Source organism: Orussus abietinus, unplaced genomic scaffold, assembly GCF_000612105.2.
Source record: "Orussus abietinus isolate OABI.00-Male unplaced genomic scaffold, Oabi_2.0 scaffold33, whole genome shotgun sequence".
Taxonomy (NCBI): Eukaryota; Metazoa; Arthropoda; class Insecta; order Hymenoptera; family Orussidae; genus Orussus; species Orussus abietinus.
The window spans coordinates 740173-760809 of NW_019394294.1; the positions used below are offsets into that span (position 1 = coordinate 740173).

The 20637-nt window shown below is 43.5% G+C and overlaps 3 protein-coding genes across 3 annotated transcripts; all 3 read left to right on the forward strand.

The window, feature by feature from the left end:
* Positions 1-446: 446 nt before the first annotated feature.
* On the forward strand, positions 447-10816 carry LOC105695479. The gene is made up of 9 exons (XM_012417027.2): positions 447-1202; positions 7490-7556; positions 8501-8627; positions 9274-9404; positions 9473-9582; positions 9651-9796; positions 9867-10065; positions 10159-10275; positions 10363-10816. Exons 2-9 carry the CDS (start codon positions 7497-7499, stop codon positions 10478-10480), a joined length of 1008 nt encoding a protein of 335 aa, XP_012272450.1. The 5' UTR covers positions 447-1202; positions 7490-7496; the 3' UTR covers positions 10481-10816.
* Positions 10817-11152: 336 nt separating this feature from the next.
* On the forward strand, positions 11153-12313 carry LOC105695416. Its single transcript, XM_023435027.1, has 4 exons — positions 11153-11398; positions 11470-11565; positions 11643-11941; positions 11974-12313. The coding sequence occupies exons 1-4, from the start codon at positions 11153-11155 to the stop codon at positions 12311-12313; spliced, it is 981 nt and encodes a 326-aa protein (XP_023290795.1).
* Positions 12314-15866: 3553 nt separating this feature from the next.
* Positions 15867-19098, forward strand: LOC105695484 (sodium- and chloride-dependent GABA transporter 1). Its single transcript, XM_012417031.1, has 10 exons — positions 15867-16155; positions 16243-16377; positions 16460-16588; positions 16669-16795; positions 16903-17274; positions 17489-17705; positions 17782-17934; positions 18007-18210; positions 18288-18458; positions 18964-19098. Exons 1-10 carry the CDS (start codon positions 15867-15869, stop codon positions 19096-19098), a joined length of 1932 nt encoding a protein of 643 aa, XP_012272454.1.
* Positions 19099-20637: the final 1539 nt, after the last annotated feature.

Here is a 20637-nt window from a genome sequence, read left to right on the forward strand (position 1 = left end):
TTAGTCTAAATAATGACTCATACTCGGTGAAGCGCCTCCAATCCCAACAGTACCCTGCGGGTCTTGTATATCCTTTTTACCACATACTTTTACTTCAACGGGAGAGAAACATATCTCACGTCCAAACCCCGGGGACGATCGTTTCTCCTCGTTTAAGCGAGTCGCGTGATTCCGTTACATTAATTTTACATAAGTGACTTATAATCATTCTGGGGAGCCTTCGGAAGGCCGCGTACCGGCGCAGAAGTGAAAGGAATCCTGAAAGACGAATTCGAATTCCTCGTGTCCAGATTTTCGCCGCCCATAGAACAATCGACGCGTAAATCGCTATTAAAAGGTCCGAAAACACGTATAGAATAATCCTGGTCTATGGAAATTATCCGTACATTAACACGTTCACGCCGGGGTAATTTTGAACCGTTGGTTTTGCCATTCGATGCGTACCACCGGTGGTACATCCCGTCGCGAATGTGTTAAACGAGCGTCTGATATAGGCGGTCCGGCAGCGCGCGGAGGTCGCTCGCCTCCATCGGTCCTTTCCTCCTTTTGCCCTACACTGATGAAAATGCCCACGCAAATTGTTATACCCAACGATGGTGATTTCGATGCCACGATAAATTCCAGGAAAATCACATTGTCTCCGTAATATCACATCCATCATCCGAGTTGTGATTATAGGAAATTACGATATAATGTTAGAATAACTTGAAGTAAAGATGAGCCAATTCGGTAGATATACGATAGGGGTATTTATACATATCATAATTTGTAAATTCCTCCTTTTTATGTTCTCGTGTGGGAAACTTAAGTTAGGGGGCGGGCAAAAATGTATGTAAATTACCGTCGATTTTTATCAGGGTACTTCTCTCGCTCGATTCCTCGGTTATTTACCCTCGTTTTCTTTGCTTCGTTTCTCGTCTTCTTTCCATCCCTCTTCTTCGCTTTCCTCCTACTCTGGTTCCTCGTTTGGGTCCTCCTCCCGACGCGTCGAGGCGCTCGCTCCCGGGCCAGCCTCGAAATCGGCGCCTCGCACTTGGACTGGCGACGCCGATCGACGCTGATCGACGCCCGTTCCTCGTCGACACCGGCCCCGATCGCCTCGAGGAAGCCCAAACCAGGAGAGGTCCTTCACGCGTGTCGCCACTCGGGTCATCGGCTCGATTCGGTTGCGACTCTTCGGCAAGCCGGTCACGTGTGCACCGGTAAGTCACCACTGACCCACCGACAGTGATATCGCTGATACCTCGTTTTCACTACACATGACTCACTTTACTCGATATAACATATAACATACGGGGTTTATTTTATTTATAATGATATTTCTTATTACTTCCATCGGTATGTCACCGCTCACCCTCCGACAGTGATATCGTTGATAACTAGTTCTCACCTCACCTGATTCGACTTGATCATCCGTCACACCTGGAAGAGTACCTGTACTCGATATAACATTACATACGGGGTTTACTCTATTTATAATGATATTTCTTATTACCTGCACCGGTATGTCACCACTCACCCTCCGACAGTGATATCGCTGATAACTAGTTCTCACCTCACCTGACCCGACCTGATCTTCCGTCACACTTTGAAGAGTACCTGTACTCGATATAACATTACATATGGGGTTTACTCTATTTATAATGATATTTCTTATTACCTGCACCGGTATGTCACCACTCACCCTCTGACAGTGATAACGGTGATAACTAGTTCTCACCTCACCTGATTCCACCTGATCTTCCGTCACACCTGGAAGAGTACCTGTACTCGATATAACATTACATACGGGGTTTACTCTATTTATAGTAATATTTCTTATCACCTGGTACCCCCCGCTTCGAAAAATTCGACACCTCTAGAGTTTCAAGTTTCACCCGGTGTTGTCGCGGCTACTTCTCCTCTTTTTCCCTCCCTCACTGTTCTTATTTTCCGAGACGTCCTCCGCTTCTTTTACTCTTGCAATTAGAGATGTGCGTTCCAAGGCTCTGCCGAGTTCGGCTGCATAATGGGCTCTTCCCTGTGGTGCACAATTGCGGAAATAATCCCCCACCCTTCTTTTTTTTCGAGTACACATATTTCTTGAGTACAAATATTTAAGGTCTCGCGTCGGCCGTTTGTAAGTAGGAAGTTGAAAAATTCCCTTGACTTGAAAATCGGGGTTTATGGTGCGTCGTCGAAGACCATGTTTTTTAGGGGCATATTAGTACCGCAACCTGCTCCACGTGGCGCGATGGCTTTATGGAAACGGTTTATATAAAATATTTCTCGCGCACTTTATTCTCTCGGGTGCGCCATATGTTGTATCCTTTATTTTTCTCAACGGTTCTCTTTTTTAAGTATGCTTTTATCGTAACTGTATATTTCTTTCCCGATGCATTTCTGAGCCGCGCCGGCTTAAGAGGTAACGCGTCCGCGTTTGCGTGTCTTGCTTTCGCCCCTTTATTCCGTTCCTTTTTTAATATGCAGGAACAGACTTCGGCAATTATGACCCGGTTGCTTTAACGAGACCGAACCGGACCGATGTACGTTCAGTAAATGCGTGGAAAGAAATGGGAAAAAGAGAAGAGAAGAAGAAAGTCTTCCTCACCGAAACGGGAATTTAGCTAGAGGAAGGTGCTAATTCCTTCCTCGCGGCATTCCCACATTCTTTTTTGTTTTTAATTCTCTCTCTTCTTTTTTTTTCTGTTTCGAGAAACGAACCCCACCTTTCGTTACTGTTAATTAACAACGAACAGTAATGGCCTTGTAAGACGGATAAGGGAAAATACGCGTTTTCTTCGCGATTTTATTAACTAGGAAATTGGGATTTCGGGGGAGAATCGAATATCGAGGTAAACTATTTATCTTTTTTTTTTGTTTCGAGAAACGAACCCCACCTTTCGTTGCTGGTTAATTAACAGCGAACAGTAATGGCGTTGTGCGACGGATAAGGGGGAATAGGCGTTTTTTCTCGCGATTTTATTAACTCGGAAATTGGGATTTCGGGGGAAAATCGAATATCGAGGTAAACTATTTATCTTTTTTTTGTTTCGAGAAACAAACTCCACCTTTCAGTGCTGGTTAATTAACAGCGAACAGTAATGGCATTGTAAGACGGATATGGGGGAATACGCGTTTTCTTCGCGATTTTATTAACTCGGAAATTGGGATTTCGGGGGAAAATCGAATATCGAGGTAAACTATTTATCTTTTTTTTTGTTTCGAGAAACAAACCTCATCTTTCGTTGCTGGTTAATTAACAACGAACAGTAATGACGTTGTAAGACGGATAAGGGGGAATAGGCGTTTTTTCTCGCGATTTTATTAACTCGGAAATTGGGATTTCGGGGGAGAATCGAATATCGAGGTTAACTATTTACAAGGCTGCATTGACTTGACATCTTGCTAGGCGACATTCTTACGCAAGATTTGACATCAGGAGCCTTGGGGGCGAGTGACGATAAGCCAAGGCTTTTTTTTCTACATGTCGATCACGGATCCTCTTAATACGTTCTTTACAACGCGGTATGCAAATCGTGTAGAGGAGCGATCAGGCTGGTGACGAATTTCTAACGATTGAAATTTATTATTTATTCGGTATCTACCTATTAAAAGAGATTGTAGCGTTATGCGGACTGTGTAGGGGAGCGATCGTTATCCTGCCAAAAATTGATTTGCATAATCCGCGGGCGTGGTATAACGAGGCGGATGCGGGAAGAGTAACTTAAAACGAGACAGCTAACGGATCTTTCGCATTTATAATTAACGGCCCTGACGATTATCTACCGAAATCCCATTTTGCGAGCGTTGACGTCTACGGTCTATTCGCACCTTTGGCTAAGATCGCGCGAATCGCGGAGAGGTAGTTAAGATTATGTTAAGATTAAGTTAAGATTATGATAGAATAAAAATTAAATTAAGCTTTCAATCGGCACTTCTTACGACGAGTGCATATGTAATGCCTTGTAAACGACCAGGACGTGCCTGTTTCCGTGGACGTTACGAGGCCTTTATTCTCGTCGAAGCGAACTTTTCCTCTCCACGTGTATCGCGAATCCAACAGAAAATTGCCACACACTTCTTAATCGAATTCGAGTCGCGTCCTAAGCCACGACAAGTGTCAAGGTACTCGACGAGAATCGACCCTCGGCATTATTTCTCGGTCGCATATTCGATTCCTTCGCACACTCGAATTCCTCCTGGAAGAGCGCTTCCTCCACTGGTACACAAATGAAGGATAAAAAGAAAATTACGTTAGCGGCTTCGACGCGCGTTGGAAGTGGAACTTCTAAGTCAATGAGAATCACACTAAGTATTAATAATTACTCTCGATCATTTTTCCATGAATTGCTCTAGTGCGTTCGGTACTCGTTGCGGTGATTATTTACATGGTTCATTTGTATCATCTCTCTTTCACCGTGAATATCGATAATTAATCACGAGAATTATCCCCTAACTTACATTAACGAAGAGGTTCATGGAAATTGTGTTAATACTCGAAGATTAATTAAAAGGAAATGTTTTCAATTTCCGAGACGGGTTCTCTTAGTAACGTACGGACTTAGGTGTGTATGTGAGAGGATACATTTAAATAATACTTAAAGGATGGGTAAAGGATGGATAGGCTTGGTTGAGATTGTTCGTTGACGTGGTGGAAATGGGAGGAAGAATCGCAATATATGTCAGAGGATATATTTAAATAATACTTAAAGGACGGTTAATAGCCTTGGTTGAGATTATTCGTTGACGTGGTGGAAATGGGAGGAAGAATCGCAACCGAGTCGAATGGACCGTTTTAGTCGAGAGCCCTTTTTCTGCCCACGGATCGGTGCATAGTAATGCGTCCATTCCAGTTCTGATGGGATTCGTGAATCCGTGGGCTACGTCCGAATATTTCGGAGACTTGTTGGCCCGGGTCATTAAACGACCTTAAAATCGAGGTGTGTTCTTACCCGAGATGCTTTCATCCCCACTGGGAGAGGAAGGATATTTCTTCCATTCACAAATCGATTTTATTCCATAAATGTTCTCTCTTTGCGCGTTTCAATTTCTAGTCATTGTTAAAGACTTAAGATTCAGATAGAGGCTTGATTATCTAATCGATTTTGCCTTGCGTTAATTATTTTACGGCTCCGTACGTTTTTAACAAATCGTTGACGTGGTGGAAATGGGAGGAGGAATCGCAACCGAGTCGAATGGACCGTTTTAGTCGAGAGCCCTTTTTCTGCCCACGGATCGGTGCATAGTAATGAGTCCATTCCAGCTCTGATGGGATTCGTGAATCCGTGGACGACGTCCGAATATTTCGGAGACTTGTTGGCCCGGGTCATTAAACGACCTTAAAATCGAGGTGTTTTCTTACCCGAGATGCTTTCATCCCCACTGAGAGAGGAATGATATTTCTTCCATTCACAAATCGATTTTATTCCATAAATGTTCTCTCTTTGCGTGTTTCAATTCCTACTCATTGTTAAAGTCTTGAGATTCAGATAGAAGCTCGATTATCTAATCGATTTTGCCTTGCGTTAAATATTTAACGGCTCCGTATGTTTTTAACAAATCGAAGGCTAATCTCCGGATATAAATTTAATTTATAATGTTGAACATTTCTTGTAATTCAATTGACTTTGGTTGTATATTTTGCAAGAGCGCCCCTGACATTCGTTCCTACAATGGCCTCCTTTTATGACATATCTCGGGGGCCATGATTGAACAACCATATCGATCGTTATTGAGAAGTCGAGGAATGATATCTATTTTATTCCATAAATGTCCTCTCTTTGTGCGTTTCAATTCCTAATCATTGTTAAAGACTTAAGATTCAGATAGAGACTTGATTATCTAATCGATTTTGCCTTGCGTTAAATATTTAACGGCTCCGTATGTTTTTAACAAATCGAAGGCTAATCTCCGGATATAAATTTAATTTATAATGTTGAACATTTCTTGTAATTCAATTGACTTTGGTTGTATATTTTGCAAGAGCGCCCCTGACATTCGTTCCTACAATGGCCTCCTTTTATGACATATCTCGGGGGCCATGATTGAACAACCATATCGATCGTTATTGAGAAGTCGAGGAATGATATCTATTTTATTCCATAAATGTCCTCTCTTTGTGCGTTTCAATTCCTAATCATTGTTAAAGACTTAAGATTCAGATAGAGACTTGATTATCTAATCGATTTTGCCTTGCGTTAAATATTTAACGGCTCCGTATGTTTTTAACAAATCGAAGGCTAATCTCCGGATATAAATTTAATTTATAATGTTGAACATTTCTTGTAATTCAATTGACTTTGGTTGTATATTTTGCAAGAGCGCCCCTGACATTCGTTTCTACAATGGCCTCCTTTGATGACATATCTCGAGGGTCGTGATTGAACAACCATATCGATCGTCATTACCGACCGAGGAAATTGTTGTCGCATTCTCTACGCACCTGCAGGTGCAAACACTCCGACATTTGCGTCGATCGATCGGGGGATTTCTTCTCGGCGTGCGTTTTTCGACTTCGTCAGTCCTCAAGAATGTTGCCCGAGAGCCGAAATTCTGGCTTTGGGAAGTCGGGATAATCTGGACCGGGTTATCGGGAAATCCCTTTCTCATGAATAAAAATTTCGCTAAATAAAACCGTTCTCCCGGAGGAATGAAAAAAGGAACGGACTCACCGGATTCCCGGAGAAGGCCGAATCCGCGCCGGCTTGTCTTTCATTTTTGAATTCGCATCTATCTATAAATTAACCGGGCAAATATTTACGCGAAGCGGGGAGAAAATCGGCGAACGATGCCTAGAGAAGGATAGTGATCATACCCTAGTAGCATAGAATAATTTCTGAATATTTCTTTGTAATCTTTGCTAAATATCTCAAGCGGCAGATTTTTCTTAAGATTTCTTGTAGATTTCATTCGAAGATATTTGAAATATTTCTTGAAAATCTCAATGACATATTTAGTTTCTTATAAACTAGTCTTATAAAAATCTAGTCTTATAAACATATATAGAAATTATATTTTTTAACCTATGAACATAATAAAAATACATTTTTTACTTCACGCCTATTATCGGACACTTCATTTGGTATCAAAAAAGACGAGAAATTTTGGTAACATTTTCGTTCCGCTATTTCATTATGGGAGCAAAACGTGTGATTTTGATTTTAAATCTTTTTAAAACGTTTATAATGTATTCGGCAGATAATATTTAAAAAATACTTGTACTAAAATGAAACGAAATGTTTTGTATATCTGATAGAAAAATATTATGAAAACACATGGAGCTAATATTATATAAATATTATAGAGATAATATTCTAAAGTAAACGTTTTGCAAATATTTCAAATGTCTGCTAAATATTAAGAAAATGTACGATATTCGTTAAATATATAGATAATATAGGATAAATATTTTGTGCTACTGGGGTATCTGTTTGGTCGTATCTTATGAAAAATGATTTTTACCCGATTGTACGATTTATCGGACCTTTTTTTCTTCTGTCGATTTCAGAGAAACTATGGTCCCTCGACTCCGATGTCGCCGTCTTGTTCCTGTTCTGCTGTGCATGTTCCTGCAGGTGAGAGCACCCATTATGCAATCTTACCCGCGATACTTGAGAATGCACTGCCAGGTGCGACAGTTGCATGTAAATTCGGACACCTGAAAAGAACCAATCGAGGGAGATAGAAAGTCCCGGTAGCGGAAGTAACTTAACTCGCTTAAGGGGTTACACCACTTTGACGCACCCAAAAATTACGGGTTTTCAAGAATTTTAGTTTTAAGAGTTAAAACGTTTTTATCCAAATTAAAGTTCAGTAAGGTATTATACTACTATTAAACTCGCTCACTGCGAAAATCGGTGATCGTGCGGTGGGCAGGTGTATAGGTGTAAATGCGTTTTTCTTAAAACTGCATTTTAAAAATCGGTGGGCATTCTAGCTCCGCCAATTTTCAATCAATCGTCTTGATTATTTTTTTATTTTATTCGTGATATGTTTATCTAGCGAAATACGTATGGTTTTTTCAATGTATTGATATTCGCGTTTTTTATGCAACATTAATTAACGAAATTTAGGGCAAAATACGTATCTTTCCTTTCGAATCGATGCCATTTTGTGAAAAATGCATATTTTTGAAAACGGCTACGTATTTCCCTAGCTTTTGGGCTACAGAAAATAATTCTTTTTCGTTTATTGTTCTAACTTAAATCTGGACTGAGTTATCGTGCCCACCACACGATCATCGATTTTCGCAGCACTCCGGTAAATCGTCTTTCAAGCCGCCATTTTTGTAAATAAAAAATAAACACAAAAAAAAGCATTTTTTGTTTAATAGTAGTATAATACCTTACTGTACTTTAATTTGGATAAAAACGTTTTAATTCTTAAACAAAAATTCTTGAAAAACCGTAATTTTTGGATGGGTCAAAGTGGTGTAACCCCTTAAGGAATTTCCCGTTTTTTGGGCTTTACTCTGTTGCTCTGATTTTCCTTTTTATTCTTCTGGTTTCATGGCATCAAGATCATTAAGGAGACGGATGGACACGGTCGGCTGATGGACCCACCTGCTAGAAATTCCATGTGGAGGTTTGGTTTCCCCAATCCGGTTAATTACAACGATAACGAGCTCTTCTGCGGCGGGTACGCAGGTTCGTTATCAATTTCTAACACCTCTTCGATCGAGATAGCGAAGGGTTATTCACTCAGGAAATCACTCGTTACCGAATCGCATTGTTGTTCGTCATTTGAAATCGAAGGTACTCGGTTCTCACGGAAGAAAATCGTTTTACCTAATTTCCGAGTAAATAGTCCCTCGTTAGATAGTCCATAAAGCGGAATTTAAACGCCTCGCATGGTACGGGCGGAGTCGACTCTATCGATTGCGTTAAAATCCAAGGGTAGATCTATTTACGGATATTTTAAATAAGGGGTGCCTTTACCTTGGGTATGTCGTCTTGTCCATGACGATAGATTAACAAAATCTACCTAATTAGACTACCTTTGGACAGCGATACCAAATTCCATCGAGCTTCCTTTTCGTTCTTCAATGCGGTTGCTTAATTACTGATAATATAGAACTACCACAAAAATCGGGATATTTAGAATGATTTGTAATTGAAATAAGGGAAAGTCCGTTTGGACTGGAGTTTCTTGTCCGGGTAAAGAGATCAGAATTCGCAGCCGACCTCGGAAAACCGAGTTGTGGGGATTTCTGCCTTTCTCGAGCGAATCTCGAGAAGGGCCGCTTTCTCCTCTTTTTACACGCATGCAACGCTAACCCGAAATTGGGTGCAGTCCAATGGGTGCAGAATAAAGGTCGCTGTGGGACATGTGGAGATGCATATCACCTGAGCCAGCCCAGGCCACACGAAGCAGGAGGGGAATACGCGAAGGGCACCATCGTCAGGCACTACACCGTCGGTCAGGTAACCTTGATCCTGTAATCCATTTTTTATTTGAAAAACGGATCTGACATATATCTGTACCTCTCCAGGAAATCGACGTGGAAGTGGAACTCACGGCGAACCACCTGGGCAGATTCGAGATGTACCTCTGCCCCAACAACAATCCCACGGTCGAGGGTAGTCAAGAGTGCTTCGACCGGTAATGCCGAATAAGGCCTTGAATTTGGTCATCGAGTCGACGTTCTTGAATTTTCATTTCTTCTTCAGGTACCCTCTGTACATTTCCGGCACCCGGGACGTGCGGTTCATCATTCCCGAGGAAACTGAGAAAAAAGCGATCTTCAGGTACAAGGTGGTCTTGCCGCCGTACGTCACCTGCTCCCAGTGCGTGGTCCAGTGGAACTACTACACGGGTACCTGAGAAATTTCGATTTTCTCCGATCGTTACTCGAATGGATTGTGTAGAAATTTTAATTATCTTAGGAAACATGTGGGGAACCTGCGAGAACGGAACGGAGGCCGTTGGTTGCGGCCAATCCGAGACCTTCAGGAACTGCGCCGATGTCAGCGTTGTCACCAGCACCGCTGGAGTTCCTCCGCTGTTCGTCCAGCAGGACAATCCATTCCTCTTGTACTACAGGGACTTCCGGTCTCCGAATAACGTCTTTCCCCTTATCGTCAGGTACGTCTTCATCATACTTCAACGACTCAGCCCGCTGTCAGGACCTTTGTTATATTTAAAACAGAGAAAGATGATTTTTAATTTCAATTTCAGATCTCAGGTTTGCGTTCCCACGCCGTTGTATCGCCGCATACCAGGGATGAACGACTGGTGTCAGAACAATTGTTTAAGATACCCGCCCAATTGTCCGCCCACCGTCTGCGAGTGTCCGTAAGTGCCGCATTAACTTTTATCTAGGAGAAGAAGATTGTCACCCAGATTCTTCTTCCTCTTGGTTGAAATTCAACAATTTTTCAGGGAAATATGCGACGCCATAGGAGAAATAGCAGGAAAAGAAGGAGCCAGCGTGTACTGTCTGGACAAGTGTCTGGTCTACCCATCTCAATGTCCTTCCCATCGCTGCCATTGTTACTGAAGTCGTCGTTGGACTCTTCCAAAGGGCGGAACCGTTTTCCAAAATATCCACCCCTTGGGAACACATCGTATGTCGGATTTCGGATATCGAATTTCGAATAATTCCCTGGGGATTCCCTCGTGTGACCGTAGTCCTCGTCTGGTCTGAACCTCTCCGAGGTGGCGAGCTTGACTTCACCTCGGATCAGGAAAACAGCGGGACTATTCTGGTCCACCGAGCGCAGATTCACAGAGAGATCGATCTCTCCGTTAGTTTTAAGTTCCATTGCATTATTGCGGTACTAGGAGTACGATATTCCACGCATCACCTCCTCTCGGAGACTCGCGACTGTGGCCAGCTAGCGCCATTATATTTATGACCGTAACTGCTGAAATCCCATCAGACGCGGTCGGGAATCAGCGATTAAAGGACGTTTCATAAACCGTACGTTATAGCTCTGTCATTATTCCTCGATATTCGGAACACCGCGAGTAGTTTCGGCCCGGGGCCAGAAACAAAGGCGCGCTCTTCCGTGATTTGTTTTCAGCGTAATTCGGTGAACGTCACCGAGGTCTCTCGAGAAATAGCCATCCGAGGAGGCTGCTGGATCGGCGAAAATCGGATTTACGAGGTCCTCACTTCCTGGCGGGTATCCGAAGAAAGTCCCACCGCTGATATGCAGTCAGGCCAGTGATGTCCTGCTTGAGCGCGCTGCACTCGCAGGTGGTGACTTTCCTGTCAGTGCCGCACCAGGTGCTCTTCCTTCAGCACAGGGTCTTCAAGGAGTATGCCAAGATCGCCGTGGGGCCGGATTTCGTGCACACCCTGCCCTCCTTCATAATCCTCACCGCCATTGCCATGGTGCTCTGGAGGAACCCTCCCAGTTTCGCCTGGTCGCCGATCCCCATCACTAAGGTTTCCCTTTACAGGGCTCTGCAGGTAAATCTTGAAATTAGCCACCGTTCTCATGAATTATCCTACGAGATCACGAGCCAGGAACCCATTCGCAGGTCTCTGGTAGCTGGGTGGCTATGAATGCCGTTTTCTGGCTGTGGCTCATCTTCCAACGCGTCCTGTACTGCTCGGTCTGGTCCTACTGGAGTTACGTAAGTGATTAAATGAAATTGTTGGAAGGAATTCAATTGAGATTGTACCAGAAAGTAGTTCATACACCGTTTTACAGGACACGGAGTATCGCGACGTCCCTCACTCGTGGTGGCAAAAGGTCTGGTCCTCGTACTACCCGCCACCCTTGCAGCCTCCGGTGCTCTCGGCTAGTTTTATCAGCTGGATTATTTCCATGATCGTGGCAGTGACGTCTCTTGGATTCGCGTTGTCTCCTAGTAGAGCCCAAGCGTTCATCTTGGACTCGCTGGTGGCTCTTCAGGACCTTCTGCTGGTCGGGAAGAGCTACGTCGACTGGACCCCCGTGAGGTGCGTCTATCGGGTGTTCCTACGTACTCTGGAAGGTGGGAATATCTTGTGTAAATACTTTGTCGATTTTATAGGCTTAGGGACGTGATATCCTGCGCAAGGGGTGTTCCCATGGATGAGAGCAATGCGAGCTCGGTGTGCGACGAGTGTCGTTCCGAGATGTCGACGGACGTGGTCAATGCCACGACTCGAAGGGACGTACATCCAATTTCCTATGGTACCAACTGGACCCCGAGGCCGAATTTTTCCGGCTTCCAGGAGACCCAGAGAAAGGCCTCGACCAAGTCGATGAGGGCCTCCGTCACCGTGACGGGAGTGACGGATCGCCCTGACGATTTCTCTCCCAGGCAGCTGCGACATCGCCGGGGGTGTCACACCGTGATACCCAGCAACTCCAGCGACAAGTCCAGCGGGTGTTGAGCCTCCCCATAGATCAGGGCTAGAAATCGATATAATCAATCGCCGACTCCCGAGAAATCAGGGGTCGTCAAATTACCATCTTATTAACCATAGAGACACTTTTGTACAGCGTTTTACATACCTCGGGTCGCGGGAAACGGACCCCGGAAAAGCGTCCATTCGAGGCACTCGATTAACCCCATCACCACCCTGAAAAAGAAAAAAAAAAACTAAACATCTCATCTAACCAGAGATATATTTCTCGGAATAGTACCGAAGAGATATTTCTCTAATTCATAGAATAATTGACTGAAGGTGGAATAAATTGGACGCCACGTTTCAGCGGAATTATCACAATTTATTTCAGTATATTCACGTGAAATTCTATGAATTAAATGAAATATTTCCTCGGTAGAGAAATTTTGTTCTTCCACGAGTGTGTTTCTTTTTTCTTTCTTTCTCAGGGCAGAACCAATAAAATTGACGAATCACAGGAATCGCGCACTCCGTTCCTGGATATCCCTGGAGGAAGAAGATAAACCGGTCATCACCGGGGGTAACCTGATAAATGGTCCAGGGACCCTGTCGGGTTACCTCGTTATTCAAACGTAATATCTAGAGATGCTCACCGATTTCTTTTTTACTGCCCTTCGGTTGTAAAATGTAATTAAACTATGGGAATCTTTTTTCATATTTGCCGGAGTTGTTTTTTGAGCTCTTCCGGTCGCGGATCGGCCAAGGTCGGCAGTTTCGCAGGGCGACTCCTTAGGTCTCCGCCAAGGCTCCGCTACGCTCGCAGGGTGGCTCGCCGAGGGCGGCTTCGCGGGTTCGCGCATGCGCGGGCGAAGGGGCAGCGCTCCCTTCCGCGGCGAGCCGGTGCGCCGCTCCAGAAGACCGTGACTCGTCGGGCAGGTCGCACGTGGTGAATTTTTACGCGGTCGAGACGCAAATTCGAACCGGCGATCATTAAACCAGGGACCAGCGACCAGCCAAGGTTCGTTCGCGGGGCTTGGCGGACATTTTGGACGTCGGGGATCACCGCACTTATCCCAGCGTGGAGCCCTCGAAGGTGCGGACGGTGAGAGTGTACACATACCCCTTTCGCATTTTCACTACCGGCGGATTCACCCCGCCTATTCTACCTTTATATTAAGGCGATGTGAAAGTGGCGACAAAGAGTTCCCAAACTTTTCTCCAAACCGGGTGTACCGAATCGATTCAAACTTAACAATACAAATATGGAGGGTGTAAGGAAAGTCCTGAGACTCATGAAATTTCAGTTTTTATTGTTTTTTTCTCCAAATTTCTTCATAGGTATTTTTAATATTTCTTATAAAAAATGAAAGAGCGTGAGGACCTTCCTTATGGCCTCCACGTTCGCGTTGTAAAGTCCGTAACGATTCGGTGCTCCTGATTCGATGAAAAGTTTCATGAACAAGTTCTGTGGACGGCACTTTCACGTCCCCTTAAGTCATCCACGGCACGTTTTAACATTATACACCCACTCTGTATGATTTTGCAACTATCTTAACAACTTGTATACCAGCAATTCGTGGTGATTTTCAGTTGTTTTTTTTTATTCCATGGGTTTAATCTTCTTCAAGCGGTTTTTATCTCGCATTTATTTTCTTATTCAGGTTGGCTTTGAGTTGTCGCAAGGTTTCGCCGTCGGGTGAGGGTGAGGCTTTCTGGAAGTATTGTTCAATGTCGATGTTAAGATTGTCGGACCAGCTTTGTTCAGGTTGTAGTGGCTTCTCCAGCTGTACTCCTTGTCGGCCTCCGCAATGAGACGCAGTTGCAGCTGCCGGAACGGCGTACTCCCTCGGCCGAGAGGGTACACACATCCACGTGCGCTTCGAGTGTGCTCTCTCTATTGATTTTGCGCTCAGCATCCCTTCAGGACGTGGAAGCGTGTTGGTATCGACATCTACGCGCTAACACGCGTTCATCGCACGCGTTTACTCCCTTCTTTCTACGCACAAGGCGCTTAAGGTGAAGTGAAACACCCTTCAAATCGGTCGATACGAAAACAACACTTTTTTTTAAGGGTATTACACCAAACTGTCCGAAACTTTAACACATCACTCCTCATCATCTAAGAATTGTCCTGACACATTTCAAAATTTGGATTTTTCAAATAAAGTTTTTAACTCAGTCCAGACCAGAACCAAAATGGCGTCGAGCTCTCATATTTCGATCAATATACAATTATCGAAGGCTCTAATATGAGAATCGGAAGGGTCAGGACAATTTTACGACAACTTAGAGCACTCTGGTAATAGATAAACTCGCATTTGAACGGGATAAAGGCAAAAAAAGTGTTGTATGCGCTTCTATACCAAAACGATGGTAATACGAGGTCTCGGAGTGAAAATTTAATTGACCTGGAAATCACAGATGGCGCAGGGGGTCCTTCTGCAGTCAATTAGGGCCCCAGAAAGCACGAATCCAGAGTATTTCTGGAGTTTTACTTCGATTTCTTGATATTTATTGTACGAAAATGAAAGGTGGAGTATGCCATTTGGTACAATACTCAATATAATTCGATCCTGCTGTCGATATAAAAATGAACGTCGGCAGCGTAGGCATTTAGAAAGATCTTTATCGACGTCGATCAAGTTCCTCGACGTGTTTCACTTCACCTTAAAGGTGGCGAAAGAAGCGAGGGAAATAAATAAGCCCGGTGATGGGGATAACCTCCTATAAGTCGAATGAATTCCTCTCTGCAATGATAACATAACTGTAACATAACTTCAATTGAACTAGAGTAATATCCTATCTTTGGACATACAGCCCTGTTATGTATACATATATTGTTAAAACGAAAATCGCAATATCTTGTACAAGCTGCGCTCGTACTCTTACTCGGCCCTCAGTTAATGATTAAACTGAGAAATGATATGTGAATTCATTGATCGTTCAAAGAAACTGTGTCACAGCACGGCAGGTTGGGAACGGAATTGCCCGGATTTACAGTGCGATTACTCTCAGAGCCTTCCTGCACGCAATATTGCAGCGGACTGTAATTCTGCCATGGCAAGATAAACGGTGATCGTTTATATTGACCTTCGAGCGAGTATCGATAATTGAACGGAGTGCACTGGAAATCCCAGAACAATTTCGGGGAGAATATTTTCATTATGTAAAGGGGTCACTTTCGAAAGGTCCTCATGGACTTAATCATATTAATTCATAGTCTTCCAACGTTTATGGGTCGAGGTTTAAGGGGATATGAAAGTGGTATCCTAGGAGTCGATCGTTCGTGACACTTTCCTCCGAACTGGGTGTACCGAATTGTTTAACAATTGACAACGTGAATATGGGGGGTATGAGCATGGTCTCGACGCCCATGAAATTTCATTTTTACAAAAGATTTCTAAAATATCTATAGACGAATTTAAGAGAAATGAAATTACATCGGTGTTGGGACTTCCATTAGAGTCTTTGTGTTCATACCGTAAAGTTTGAACCGATTCGGTAAACCCAGTTCGAAGAAGTTTCATAAATAAGATCCGTGACGCCACTTTCACGCCACCTTAAACTGATATGAGAAAATTTGCCTATTACAGAAAACATGGCGGATAAGAAGTACTTTTGGAAGGAAGAGAGAGCGCCGGAGGATCCGGACGAGTCCTTCATAGAATTTAAGGCGAAGTTGTCGGCCATCGGGGAGACTTCCGGGTCTGGTCCCAAAACGGCTGTTTCCACTTCCTCGGCGAAACCGGAAGCGGCGAATCGCGGCGAGGATGCGGAACGAGGTGGCTGGGACAACAAGTTGGATTTCCTCTTCTCCTGTATAAGCGTTTCCGTTGGCCTTGGGAATGTGTGGCGCTTCCCATACCTGTGTTACAAAAATGGAGGCGGTAAGTTTCCAATAGAAAAGTTAACACGAAATGTTCTCCAAGGTGGACATGATTTAATCAATGTTCTTCTCGTTGGTCTCGATCTAGGGGCGTTTCTGGTCACCTATGGGATCGCCATGGTGTTCTGCGGGATACCTATATTTTTCCAAGAAGTCGCCATTGGCCAGTACCTCGGTGCAGGCGGGATGACCCTGGTGGGTCAGCTGTGCCCATTGCTGCAGGGTACGGTGCATCCAAATGACATTCTTCTATCTTGAAATTGTATATTCAATTTTTCATGAACTTGCATCTGAAATCCTCTCAGGTGTCGGCTACGCTACGATGACGATCGTTTTCTTCCTCGACATCTACTACTGCGTCATCATTTCATGGACGTTGTTCTACCTCATCAGCATCTTCACGACCCTGCCGGGCTTGCCTTGGAGTGGCTGTGGTAAATGGCGCATATAAAATTAAACAAGAAACGTATTTAAAAAGTACCAGCGATGAAAAATCCGTAATTTCATTGCTCAGGAAACTGGTGGAACACCGAGAATTGTTTCGATGCTCAGAGTGCCGAGAATTCGACCAAATTGAGTCATAAGAGTCACCTGGCGAACAGTAGTGCTCACCACACGACCCCTGTCGAGGAGTTCTGGGAGTAAGTCGGAAGTCCATGTATCTTGGTGGTTGCACATGTTTTTTCTTGCGTTTATTTATTATTACTCGATGTTTGGAACGGCGCTTTTATGTGTGGTTCGTTTATAGCCGAAGAGTGCTTGGAATTAGCAGCGGAATCGAGGATCTCGGCGGGATGCAGTGGGAGCTCTTGGGTTGCCTGATCCTCGGCTGGCTGCTCGTATACCTCATCATCAGACGTGGCCTCCACCAGAGCGGTAAGATCATCTGGTTTTCGGCCTTGTTCCCGTACGTGGTGCTTTTCATTCTTTTGGGAAGAGCGGCGACCTTGGACGGAGCCAGAGATGGTCTCTTGTACTACGTAACCCCAAGGTGGGAGGAACTCCTCAACCCAAGACCCTGGATAGATGGAGCCACGCAGATCTTTTTCGCGTACAGCATCGGTACCGGGGCACTTCCTGCTCTGGGCTCCTACAACAAGTTCCACCATAACTGTTACAAGTAAGCATCGGTCCCGGAAATCTCGGGATTGGCTCTGACTGGACCATTTTGGGATGACATCGATTACTATTCGCGGTGGAGAACTCTTGGCGTCGTGTAAGAGTTTCCGTCGTGACGATCGATGGTCTAATTACGAATCATTCGCCAATTGGACACCTTTAGACGCGGAGTGATCTCCATCGAAGTCTGTCAAAGAGTGAGTTTTGTCTTACAGAGATGCACTAATCACTTGCGTAGTCAACACTCTGACCTGCCTTCTGGCCGGCTGTGTGACATTCTCCATTTTGGGACACATCGCTCTTGAACAAGGCACGGAAGTGTCCGAGGTCGTCAAGAGTGGACCTGGACTGGTGTTCCTGACCTACCCTGAAGTGGTGCTCAAGTTGCCAGGTGCCCCCGTCTGGGCGTTCATTTTCTTCGTCATGCTTATTGTAAGATTCATGATGGATCTGTTACTTTGAGTCATCTTAACCGGATCGCATTTATCAACTTTTGTATGCTTCTTAGATCCTGGGCATTGACAGCGAATTCTGTATCGTGGAGTCTTTCATCACAGGAGTCGTGGACTACTGGCCGGATGTTCTTCGGCCACATCGAAACCAATTTACCATCGCCATTTGCGTCTTGATGTTCCTACTGGGAGTCCCCATGGTGACACGTGTTAGTAGATGGTTCATATATTTACGAATGTATATATATACATATATTAATGTTAAACGTTTAATTCTTCAGGGCGGAGTGTACATCTTCCAGTTGATGGATTTCTACTCCGCCAGTGGCATGTCCATTTTGTGGGTCTGCTTCTTTCAAACAATCGCCATCTCCTGGATTTTCGGCGTGAAGAAGTTTTGCGATTGCGTCCACCAGATGATGGGTGTTCGTCTGAACATGTTCTGGTACATTTGCTGGCTGGTGTTCGCGCCTGTTATCATGGCAGTATGTACTCCATTCTTCATCTACTAGGAGGGAATGAATGCTCAGCCTCGCTAAATCTTCTAAAATTGTCTTTTTAGTTCATCTTCGTCTTTCAATGCGTTCAGTATAAACCATTGAAGTATGGCAACAGTTACGAATACCCAACATGGGCAGAGGTGCTTGGATTCGGCCTCAGCTTTTCGTCCATGATCTGGATACCGGCCTACGCGATTTATTACGTGATCGTTATGCCGGGCTCTATCAAGGAGGTACTTTCTAAAAATCACCACATTTGTAATGAATTAATTTCTTGCGATTTATCTACTTCACAATCAAAGGTACCCATTTATATGTACCCTTAAAATTTACCGTATGTTTTTGATTAATTCATTTTTTGCGATTTTTTTTTTCATTTATAATCGAGCGCTTGATGAGATACTCTTTAAAAATCACCACATTTGCAATGAATTAATTTCTTGCGATTTTTCCAACTCATAATCAAAGATACCCTTTTATATATACCATTAAAAGTTACCATATGTTTTTAATCAATTCATTTCCCGCGGTTTTTTTTTCCATTTATAATCGAACGCTTGATGAGGTACTCTTTAAAAATCACCCCATTTGTAACAAATTAATTTCTTGCGATTTTTCTAACTCACTAAGGTACCCTTTTATATCTACCCTTAAAATTTACCGTATGTTTTTGATCAATTAATTTCTCGCGATTTGTTTCCTTTTATTTATAATCGAATGCTTAACTCGTATTTTCAGAACATCCTGAAGGGTCTGCAGCCGAATATAAAATCCAGGGCGAAGCTGCCGAAGGGTGAGAAATCGGCGGTGATACCGATGTCGGAAAGCAGTGCTGGCCTGATTTCCAAAAATAATAGTTTCCTAAATCAGTAGCGATCGGCTCATGCCTCTACTTCCGAAGTCATTTTAGATCCAAACGGATAGCGTTTGCGTGGTTAAGGATAATTTCATCATAGCGTCGATCGATCGATCGTTCGTCCAATGATTGATCCTTTCCCACGAAGAATCGAGGATTTCCATCGGCCTGGCGGAGCTTCGATGCGTGCTCCATTATTTCCCCCGAAATTCGACATTGTCACGTCCAAATGATTTTGATACTTCTCGAGGATTCCCAATTTTACACGATTTTTACGGTCAAGTGGACGAATACTTGTAACGGTATTGTTTTTATTGTAAATCTCGACGCGCATCTGTATCAGGTCTAAAGTAGAGGCCGAAACGATCGGATGATTCCTGTAATGCGAATCATTGTTACGGTTGCGTCAGTATTATTACGCTCGTCTATTGACGGAGCAACGGAAGAATCGTAACTTAAATTTAAAAGAATAAGAAATAACGAGAGAGTACTATATATACTTGTGCGGTACGAGAGTAACATTTATTGCCGTATTTTGGATTTACTTTAATCCGTAAAAGAGTGTTATTAATTTTAGTTATTGAATTTACGGCGTCGGTAATGAGGGTAGGTACTCCCGGTACATGCTCACCTACTGTTTGTCGGTATATGTTTGTACTTAACGACTGATGCCAGATTTTCTTGCTGGAAGTGGCTCATCCGTTGCGCCTAATGTGAAAAGAATTCATATTTTGCGATATTATTGTTCATTTGAATTTCGAGGAATTAGGATTATTTCCCAAACGGGCTCTACGTCGAAATGCTAGGTGCTGTTGTTATTAATATTGATGGTACCAACTTGTACGAGTGATCATGTAAATGATTGTCGCAAGGTAATGCTCAGATTTTAAACGATGTGGTACTCGATATGGAAATTCGTGGATTTATTATCGTTGTTGACTCGTTGGATGCTCAACTTAATTCCGGGAAGGTGATTAAACGATGTTAATTATTTTGAATAACGATAGGGTAGGTAAGAGAGGTTCAATTTAGTTGCATAAGTCGATTTAGTTATTTATTTCGAGTTATTCGATCCTGTAGGGCAGACTGCACCTGGTAAATTCAAACACTCGTGTTCTAATGTTATAACTAGGTTCACCGCCTGTTGATTGACACGTAAACAATGCATTAATAATATTTATAAAGTGCCTACTTAGAGATGCACTATGTATCGGTAGGAGGTGTCACATGGATGGAACTATTTGCGTTCGGGGATTTAAATTGCGGCGTAATATCATTTCCGCGGATATTAATGGTGATTTAATTTCCTAACTTTTAGGGATACATCCTGTAAGTGGAAAAGAGTTCGGCAGGTTCCTAAGATCCAACAGTTCCTAAGCTGTAGTGTAATGACTTTCGCTCATGCCTCGAATTTTCACGGATTAAATGACTTCTCCCTTATGTACACCACCTTACTTTCACCGATTATCGATGGTTGCTCCAATTTTCGTGTTAATAAATTTAAGAAGCACAGTGTACCCAATCCTGTCGCCCGATTTCATTAACCCTCTCCTCTA

Coding starts and splice junctions, on each gene's coding strand:
- LOC105695479 (XM_012417027.2), top strand. CDS start 7,497: ATGGTCCCTCGACTCCGATGTCGCCGTCTTGTTCCTGTTCTGCTGTGC. Junction 7,557..8,500: donor TGCTGTGCATGTTCCTGCAG/GTGAGAGCACCC, acceptor CATGGCATCAAG/ATCATTAAGGAGACGGATGG. Junction 9,583..9,650: donor AGTCAAGAGTGCTTCGACCG/GTAATGCCGAAT, acceptor TTTCTTCTTCAG/GTACCCTCTGTACATTTCCG.
- LOC105695416 (XM_023435027.1), top strand. CDS start 11,153: ATGTCCTGCTTGAGCGCGCTGCACTCGCAGGTGGTGACTTTCCTGTCA. Junction 11,566..11,642: donor TCTGGTCCTACTGGAGTTAC/GTAAGTGATTAA, acceptor ACCGTTTTACAG/GACACGGAGTATCGCGACGT. Junction 11,942..11,973: donor CTGGAAGGTGGGAATATCTT/GTGTAAATACTT, acceptor TTATAGGCTTAG/GGACGTGATATCCTGCGCAA.
- LOC105695484 (XM_012417031.1), top strand. CDS start 15,867: ATGGCGGATAAGAAGTACTTTTGGAAGGAAGAGAGAGCGCCGGAGGAT. Junction 17,935..18,006: donor GAGTCCCCATGGTGACACGT/GTTAGTAGATGG, acceptor TTAATTCTTCAG/GGCGGAGTGTACATCTTCCA. Junction 18,211..18,287: donor TCGCGCCTGTTATCATGGCA/GTATGTACTCCA, acceptor TTGTCTTTTTAG/TTCATCTTCGTCTTTCAATG.